The 10111-nt window shown below is 41.3% G+C and overlaps 1 protein-coding gene across 3 annotated transcripts in view; it reads right to left on the bottom strand.

The window, feature by feature from the left end:
- Positions 1 to 9775, bottom strand: part of afap1l2 (actin filament associated protein 1-like 2) — a 50903-nt gene extending 41128 nt beyond the window's left edge. The window contains exon 1 of one of the 3 annotated variants that reach the window (XM_066693788.1): positions 9561 to 9775. In XM_066693788.1, the coding sequence (XP_066549885.1) occupies positions 9561 to 9576 (16 nt within the window). In that variant the 5' untranslated portion in view covers positions 9577 to 9775. Of the gene's footprint in view, positions 1 to 5703; positions 5805 to 9554 lie in introns of those variants that run through there. The other 2 variants (XM_066693787.1, XM_066693789.1) reach the window with 2 other exon arrangements.
- Between the last annotated feature and the right edge of the window lie 336 nt (positions 9776 to 10111).

Genomic DNA, 10111 nt, shown 5'->3' on the forward strand with positions numbered 1-10111 from the left:
AACCAACCAATCACATGGCAGTTGCTTCAATGCATTTAGGGGTGTGGTCCTGGTCAAGACAATCTCCTGAACTCCAAACTGAATGTCTGAATGGGAAAGAAAGGTGATTTAAGCAATTTTGAGCGTGGCATGGTTGTTGGTGCCAGACGGGCCGGTCTGAGTATTTCACAATCTGCTCAGTTACTGGGATTTTCACGCACAACCATTTCTAGGGTTTACAAAGAATGGTGTGAAAAGGGAAAAACATCCAGTATGCGGCAGTCCTGTGGGTGAAAATGCCTTGTTGATGCTAGAGGTCAGAGGAGAATGGGCCGACTGATTCAAGCTGATAGAAGAGCAACTTTGACTGAAATAACCACTCGTTACAACCGAGGTATGCAGCAAAGCATTTGTGAAGCCACAACACGTACAACCTTGAGGCGGATGGGCTACAACAGCAGAAGACCCCACCGGGTACCACTCATCTCCACTACAAATAGGAAAAAGAGGCTACAATTTGCACAAGCTCACCAAAATTGGACAGTTGAAGACTGGAAAAATGTTGCCTGGTCTGATGAGTCTCGATTTCTGTTGAGACATTCAGATGGTAGAGTCAGAATTTGGCGTAAACAGAATGAGAACATGGATCCATCATGCCTTGTTACCACTGTGCAGGCTGGTGGTGGTGGTGTAATGGTGTGGGGGATGTTTTCTTGGCACACTTTAGGCCCCTTAGTGCCAACTGGGCATCGTTTAAATGCCACGGCCTACCTGAGCATTGTTTCTGACCATGTCCATCCCTTTATGACCACCATGTACCCATCCTCTGATGGCTACTTCCAGCAGGATAATGCACCATGTCACAAAGGTCCAATCATTTCAAATTGGTTTCTTGAACATGACAATGAGTTCACTGTACTAAACTGGCCCCCACAGTCACCAGATCTCAACCCAATAGAGCATCTTTGGGATGTGGTGGAACGGGAGCTTCGTGCCCTGGATGTGCATCCCACAAATCTCCATCAACTGCAAGATGCTATCCTATCAATATGGGCCAACATTTCTAAAGAATGCTTTCAGCACCTTGTTGAATCAATGCCACATAGAATTAAGGCAGTTCTGAAGGCGAAAGGGGGTCAAACACAGTATTAGTATGGTGTTCCTAATAATCCTTTAGGTGAGTGTACATTAGCAACCATCACACTGAGCACTGTGAGTGAAATAACCATAAGAATCCAGTCCCAGCAATATCCCTCATTAAACTTTATTCAACTAATATGACACAAAAATCATCCTTTAACCTGAATCCCAAAGAACACCTGTGGGATCAACTGGAGTGGCATAAACAAGGAATCTCAGACAGGATCTCTCACTGTACTGCAGGATTACAGCCAAGTATTAAACAGAGTACAGCAGTCAACAAGGTCAAGGCAAGGCCAGCATGCATTCCCATTCAATATATTGTGAACAGCTGTCTTCCAGAGTTTGTCAGCTATCCCAACACTCTCTGTAATATGGTGTACGTGGCCGTTCCACAACAGTGACCATGGAGACACAGATACAGCAAATCTGCCCAGGACAGATCTATGGCGACGATTCTGAAACAACGAGTGTTTTGGGCCCCCAATGGCTGAACAACGTGAGCATCCATGTGTTTCTGCGGATCAGGACCTCTGTAAGGAACGGGAATCCAGGAAATCGGATGAAAGGGTTGTGTCAGTGAGACATCCCTTGCGTAGGGAAAGCAAATCAAAATGAAAAAACTAACCGTGTCCGGATGCAATGAGGTCATCAATCACATCCAGCTACTCTGCATCAGAATCACAATTATACACGTGTGACAGTCCATCAAAAAAACACAACAAACACCCCCTCACAAAAAAAAAAAAACTTAACCAAAAAAACAACTGAATTATTTTGCTAACCTTGTGCTCGTTTCCATTGTTAATTGGCTGTAATCCACAAATGTACAAATCCAAACAAAACTCTGTGTATTGCTAACCAAAGGATGTCACTCGTACTGGGGTTGACCAGACAAACATTCCCATAGACTTGATACTCGAGTTTAATATTACATCCTGAGGAAGAGGCAGTATGAAACAGAATGAACGACAGAAAGATTAACCCTAGGCTAGTAATGGGTCAGCACTTTTCTACTGTACTACACATGGGGAGTTATGCAACAAGCCGGGCTGGCAAATATTCATTTATTTTGAAAGGAAGTGTAATTACCGTAGTTGCTCTAGGACTTGGAACCATGCAGTTACATTTTAATTGACAGAAGTGCCTACTCTACGTCTGCATTAATCTGGTCACTGGTCTTACTGGATACATCTCAGGTTTACCCTAAGACTATCTATGCCAGAAAACTTTGTCTAAGGATAATTCCCTTTTTTGGCAATGCTGGATCCTCTAGAAGGTTCTTTGGGTTTTTATCTGAACATTAAATGTGACCACCACAGACATTATTGAAGAATAATATGTGCCATTTAAGCGTACAAATGCAGTCAACATAAAATCCGCCTTATACATAAAAAATCTAGATAAATAGCGGTGTATGTTTGCTGGTAATCTGTGGTGGTTGTGTGGGAACGCTTTCAGAGCTCGAGTACTTGCTAATGACAAACATGCGTGGGAATTCTACGCTTCATCACACTCCATGTTCATTTTCATAAAAGCCCATCTAACACGCTTTTCAATCTGAACCGGCACAAACCTCCTTCACAGAGGAGGCCGAGCATTTACTAATAAATGACATCTTTCAGACTAATTTAGATCTTCGTGAAACACAGGCTCTGCAATAGCTACTTTTATCTTCAGATCTGCTTGTACGTAGACAGGATACTGAAGTTAAATCTTCTAAGAAAACCACTGAAGTGTTTAAGCAGTCTGGAAAAAATGGAAAAGGAACTCCTAATGTAACAATATCAAAAAGAAATATTTATCTGCCTATAGGAACTTTTAACTCCAGAAATATTTATACAGCACATATATTAGGGAGGGAAAAAAACAGGCAGAATCTTAGCTTAGACCTAAATGTATGTGTTCAACTTACAGTAATTCAGTATCATATTGCTATCCTTTATCATCCTACAGCCTATCCAATTAGACTGCAATGACAACTTGTTAATAACACTTTGCATTGCATCCAAACTGAAACGAGTTATGCAGTGGCGTATAAAAAGAGCAAAGACAAAAGAGTTCCTGGTATCGATTAGTCTCTGTTAATTTCCTATAGTGCCAGATGGGACTTTGAAAAAGGCCCACACGCCTGCTTGCTATGCTGGCGACAAGCAATCTCTTTAAACAGACATCAGTCACTTCCACTTGGAACCATCATGCTGTGACACTTGACTGGTTTTATTTCCCCTTTTGTTGTTCGTTTACCAGTACTAACATACTGACACTGGCAGTAGCAATAATATACGTTTTTATTTGTAGTTTTGGTTGCTTTAGAAACACTTCTTCGTAGATTAGGGCATGATCCCCCAAAGTCTCCTGTTATAATTACGACATGCGTTGAATGCACAGGAAATTACAAGGAGTTGAACAATAGGTATGCAATACAATTAATACAAGAACAGCCTGCTGAATTGGTCCCCGTCTGTACAATTGCACACAGTCAGGGGTGTGCAATTTCTCCTGTGTCGTCTTCAGTAGTGCAGTTCAGAAGCATCCATCTCCCACGTATCTGCATCCAGACTCTGAGAGATGCGTGTTTGGTGGGGTCGGGGAAATCCAGGCACCAAGCGATCAGGACAACAAATCCCCACTCTTCCCTGGAGCAACGAGACAACAGGCAGGACTGTAGCAGTAGCAAAGGTTCGGCAGGCCTCTTTCACAGCAATGCGTGGAAAATGAAGACATCGTTGGGTAAACTTGCGGACAGGTCACGGATTAATCGGCAGACAGGCCTTGCCGAAAGCAGCGGGGGCTTTGTGAACCATCAGGCCGCGCTCCACAATACGGCCCACCAGCATTCCTATAGAGCTCTCTCCTTGATAACATCTCCTCCGACGCTCAGTGTATATTGACCTTCTTAAATCAGCAACTTTTCAGCATTCCTTCCACTGGTGATTTAGCATTGCGCCCCAGTAAGGCCGGCCTTTGTTTGGTCCGTTTCCGGCAGCTGTTGGAAGAGGCAGACAGCAGCTTCGCAGGGTCCACTGCCAATAAGCGGAGCGGCCATACGATTAGTAAAAGAAGTGTTAAACGGCAGAGTTTTCTTCAGTCTACATTCTGGGATTGAGAGCTCTTTCCTTCATAAAACTGGAGGCTAATCAACTGTGGTTTAAAAAAAAAATAGTGTCCATTTCCATCCGCTTGGCTGTTTATATTTAAACGAAGGAAGTTTTAATGAATGTTCTGTCTCTGTCACTCACTCACTGAGTTTTATTTTTGCAACCTTTTTGTAGCTTGTCATTAAGATAAGTACGGCAAACTCCCTTGTAGAGTTTCTTTATATATATTTTTATAATTAATGTCGCAAACAAACATTTTGGCCTGCAGCACAGAGGAAACTCAACATACCAGAAGGTCAATGTCAATTTGCTCTGGCAGAAGCTGCAGATGCTACCAGTGGACATTGTGTGAGAGTTTTTATATACATCATTAAGAGCGCGGTTATGACTTACAGCCAGGAGCCTGGTGAAAAAGCATTTTGAGTGAAACATGTCATAAAGCAAAAACAAGAAAAACAAATGTGATGCTCTTGTGTTGTGTTGAATATTACCCATGCTAACTACCAGAAAATGAGACTCCCTCCTGTTAACTGTTTACTTGTTTGAAAGATCCCTCAAACAGGCCTCCTAACATGTCCACCTACACAGTATCTTCTTACTCACACCCATCCCATTGCCTTATCTTGGGTACTTAGAAAGAAAAATATCAAATTCTTGCTCACAATCTGTTGCGGGGACTATCCCACCTTCCTTTATCAGACGCTCTGTTCAGTGAGGCCACTGCAGGAGAAAAATGAAACAACATAGATGTCTGAAGCGAAAAGTCATTATCAAGTGGTGCCTGTTTTATTGCAAGGAAGGCATGTCTGACCTATCAACAGTCTTCAAAAGAAAAGAAAAGATGAAACGGTTGTGAATTTGTACATTTTTGGGCCTTTCTTTGTTAACAACAAGCACACAAAACCACAAAACAACCAAACAAACAACCAAAAAGCATTCCCAGCACACAATATTGTAACAGACTGTCTAGACAACAGGTGTAGGAACACAAAACATTCATAGAACTAGCAGCTGAGCTATTTATTTCTTAATACAAAATCCTACATAAGCAGATCCCACAGTATACCAGATACCAAAGTCTTTGAATAAAATAACCACCTCCTGAATTAAAATCAAAGCAAACAAACAAACAAACTGATAACTATTTCTGTCCATTTGTTAAGAATAATTATAAGGGAAAACCAAATGTGTAATTAGATGGTGCATTTTATTGTAAACTGCTGTGTAGCAATAATTAATGTCGAATTTTAGCAAAACCCTGCCTAAAATCAAGACAATAGAGCAGCTGTGGTGTGTAGCTGCTTATCACATGTTTTTCAGTTTCAGCTGCATCCCACTCATAACTAGAGAGGCTTCAAAGCTACAGTAGTCCTTTCACTTTTTAGTTCTCTAAATGCATTCATTTTCACAGACACAACACAACAGAAATGCATCACAACTTCCCAAGGCACCGAACAGCCTACATTTAAACATTTCAACTTACTGTTTTAAAAAGAATGCTGCTGTGCAAACGACTGCAATCCTTTTCCCAACATGTCTTCTTTCAGAGCAAACCTTGAGGAGTTTCATGTATGGATGTCCTATAGGACTAGAGCTGACGAATACACGTACACCTTCCTTTGTCTCCAGACCTACATAAATACCAGCCCAGCCCTCCAGGTACTGAACTAGAGTTTCTCGCTTAGTTCTCTCTCATCTCAGGGTGATATCACCTTACAACACCTTACACTTTTACAGAATCTGTGTTTGTTTCTTGTATATGCCAGGTACTATTGAAAGCACTTTGGGATTGAGTGTAGAACCTACCACACTAAGAAAAAAAGAAACAAAGCATTTAATCTTTGTATTTCATCACTCCAATTTTAACCACCAGTCTCAGAGACCATTTTGTGGTGGTGTGTGTACCCGGTGACACTGATACAGATGTACATCAAAGACATTAAGAAGCACATTTGACTAATGAGACCTCCACTTGTTAATCTGCTCCCATAACTTCCCAAACCCTGTAATGAGAGCGCCAGCCCCAGACACACAACACCCCAGCCACACATTGCATTTCACTGCCTGTGAACTCGGCTTGTTTCTCCCCCAGGGGGAGTGAGAGAAAAAAAAAGAAAACTTTCAAGAAGCTAGAAAAGACTTCAGAAGCTATGCTGTGAAACCTGCTGTGCTTTAAATGCAGTTTAGCTTGATAAAACCTGTGGGGCTCTTCTCAGAATGGGAGCTAAATGACCCAAACTAGAACACAGAGCGGAGTTTCCTTTCATCATTTGTATAGTCATCTGTTTCCTGGAATTAACGTAGAGGAGATCACTGTTCTGCAGTTCTTCTGGTTTGACTACAGCCCCCCCTGATCTCCCATTAGTTTCTCCTCTGAAGGCCATCTCCTACTGGATAATGAGACTATCTCCTCTGTGGAAACTAGTGTGGATCCTTGGGCAACTGTCCTGTTGCTGCACACTCTGGCCTGGCTTCTTGATGTATCAATTTTCCCTTCAGTTTTTCTGTTTCATTGCATAAAAAGCCAACACATATTGCATACCAAAATATCTCTTAATCTAGATGTCTATTGATCGACCAGTGTTTTTTATTTAAAATCAACTGAAATCTGGACACGATTTGTACATTTAATTATTGTGCCTTTCAATATAAACATGCTGTAGCTCCCTGCTCCAAGAAGACTACTTCTTAAACTCTTATATATTGATGGGATTTTTGGTAAATCCATTAAAGACTTTCCAAATCCTGTTCCAGTAATGAGAAGAAGAACAGCAAACTGCTTCTACATACATTATTGAAGAGGGAAGGCCTGTAGATTTGACTGCCAAAATATGATTAGGAATATTCTTTGTTAATTGGTTAACTTCCCTTCTCTTGCACAGAATGTATTTAAAGTAGACATGTTGTAGAAAACCATATGTTTTAAATCACTGTTAAAATACTTTATGGATACTTAAAACCTAGTACAGGATCATTTAAACATTATTAAACTCTGCACTAGAAGAAACCTTTGGTATATTTATGTTCCTAAGGGAGTTCATCGTAATGAATAGGGCCTTAATATTTTAGTTTAAACTACCATATTCTGCAGGTCTCATTTAGAAGACCAGCATGGGAATTAAGCCCAATGTTAACAGTAATTTTAGGTTCCTACTTCCTTTCGCTTAAAAGTAATTTTGCACCCTAATGCACACAATTGCTTGCTACAACTGGACGTTTGACAACAGCTTCAGCTGGACACAGATGTTGACAGATGACTCCATCAAAGCAACATTTTGTTCCATCTGCATACTGGCAGTTAAGTACTGTGCAAACAATATATTATTTTACGGAGTTGCTTATATTGCCATATTTAAGTTTATATATATATATATATATATATATATATATATATATATAGACAAATACAGACTTTCTTATGCTGGAGTGTTTTTTAAACATCAAATACTCAAAACAAAGAAAAGACAAATGGATTTCCAAAACAAATATATTGCAGTAATTTGGATCCATAATTCCATAATTAATTACAACATATGTTAAGAAACAAAGAAATACAAAAAGACACAACACCTGCTATAGGAAGAAATCTTGATTATGAATAAAATACGTCTAATCATACCATAGGATATCTTGAGCATTAACTTCAGTATATAATGGGGCCCATGTCAACTACTGAGGGGAAACACTCAACTTCAAAAGCACTATCAGTTACCATTTACAACTCAAGCAGAGAGCAGGATAACATATAGTCCTTGATTTCCCTTAAGACGATCAATAAGGCCAGTTCTGAGCCAGGCCTTTCCTCAAGATTTACAACAACAGATCACATAAACACTCACTGCCCTCCCAGGCATAGCTGGACAGCAGGGCAATTGAGTACAGGGAGAGCTTTAACTTCTCATCTGACAACACTCAAGATGCAGAGCAAATACATTAGCAGCTACACAGTAAGAATGTATCATCGGCAATTGAAATGAAGGGAGACAGTGCCCCATACTGTCCCTTGGACATCCTGTACTTTCATTAACAAATGCCTGGAGAGATGCACACTGCCTCAACAAAGAACCATTTAGAGAACTGATTGGACAGCAGTTTCCTCACAGCAGGCATGCAAAATAACTGTCATCATGCATAGACCCCCCCAGGCTGGCAAAATTCAGTCACACATATGTTCACAATAATGAGCACCAGTTCTTAATGAATTGATGTGTGAATACCATATGAATACTGAGTTCAGCTGTTATTCACACGTATGACAAGGTGAGGGGATTGGTGCCCATTATTGGAAAGTGGTAGCTAATATTCAAACACTTCAACAATCCCAACATCATTATATTGAAAATAAACTAAAGGCAATAACTTGAATGTAGTCAAGAAACTGCGCATACCATAACGTTTTGTCTTTTTGTATTTCACAGCTACTTCGCGATTCAGTTTGTTTTTAAGTATGCTATTAGGATAAATGCACCCAATCAAATAATCGCACAACGTGAGTAACACACCAATGCCCATAAGCAAACAAAAAACTAACGTTACATAATACAGCAAAATAAACATAATAATTAGTAACCTACTGTACTATAAATGATGCATGTTGATGAGAAAGCTGGAACTTCCCATCATAGATATGCGTGTGTAAGGCAGTCACTTTCAGCTTTTAATGAGCCCAAACTACAGCATCACAAACACGCCAACCCTCCCAAATTCCCAGCCTGGTTTGAATGTTTAAAACACAGCTGAACAAGGGTGCTTGAAAAAGTGCGTTTTTGTGCATTACTGTACTCTGCCCCCCATCCCAACAGCAACATAGGAAGGACTAAACAGATTATAGCAATGAATCCCTGTTTATCCTGAGAAGCAAACTAAAATGTATCAACCGACAGCATCGGGACTGGGGGGCGTCCCAAAAACATGTCCGCAGTCCTGCGCGGGTCTGCGCCGCACCAGCCCAGGCAGCGCCGCGCTTCTGCACATCTGCGGACATCTGCGCCCCGACAACGCCACCGATGTTGTCCAGAACAAGCACGGTGCACTTCTCCACAGTCCTTCACATCCACGACCCCCTTTAAACCCCCCCAGAGCAGGACACAAACGCACTGCTACCACACACATTACTTCTGTACCGGATCACTACACTTAAGACACTGCAAACACCTCATTACAGCGAGGACGTGCTAGTGACTTGCTGTCCACTTAAGCGTCCATCTGTCCCTCGCTTTGCTTCATTAATAATCTTACCCATGTATCTCAGCCTTTACAAGCATGAGACACAGGACACCCAGAGAAATAGATTCTATACAGAAGGACTTGTCCCTTCTTTCTGTTGCGTTTTACCTGTACCTTTATGTTTCTCCATGAGGACAGACACACAGGAGGAGAGATGCTATTCCAGTCTGGGGCAATGCCTTCGTCCTGCAGTTTGTTTGAAACAGTCCTGAAGTAGCTCCGTCGGGCAGCGCTGGCGCGGATCTGGCTGCTCTGCACAGCTGCTCCCTCTGAGGCTCTGAGCTGCTTCCTCAGACTGACACGACGCCCCCTGAACGTCATCCGACATCTACTGCAGCTGGCCCGACTCACTTCACTTTCCCTGCTGCTGCTGCATCGGACTTTTGATCATCATCATCATCTTCATCATCATCATCATCGATGATGATGATGATGATGATGAAGGTGGAGAAGAAGAGAATTCCAAACTAAAGCACTTAAAGGACATGCACAATTACAGCTTTACTCATATACTATTTCTGCCATTACAATATCAATGAGCTTTGTTTTTATTGTTGGGATTATTATCAGAGAACACTGTGTAATGTCCCCCCCCCTTTTTTTTTTTTCCACTGCTTTAATTGTTTTCTTAAAGAGAATAAAATTCCCAGAAACAAGCTTTTCTC

This window comes from Amia ocellicauda, chromosome 20 (assembly GCF_036373705.1).
Source record: "Amia ocellicauda isolate fAmiCal2 chromosome 20, fAmiCal2.hap1, whole genome shotgun sequence".
In the NCBI taxonomy this organism is placed as follows: domain Eukaryota; kingdom Metazoa; phylum Chordata; class Actinopteri; order Amiiformes; family Amiidae; genus Amia; species Amia ocellicauda.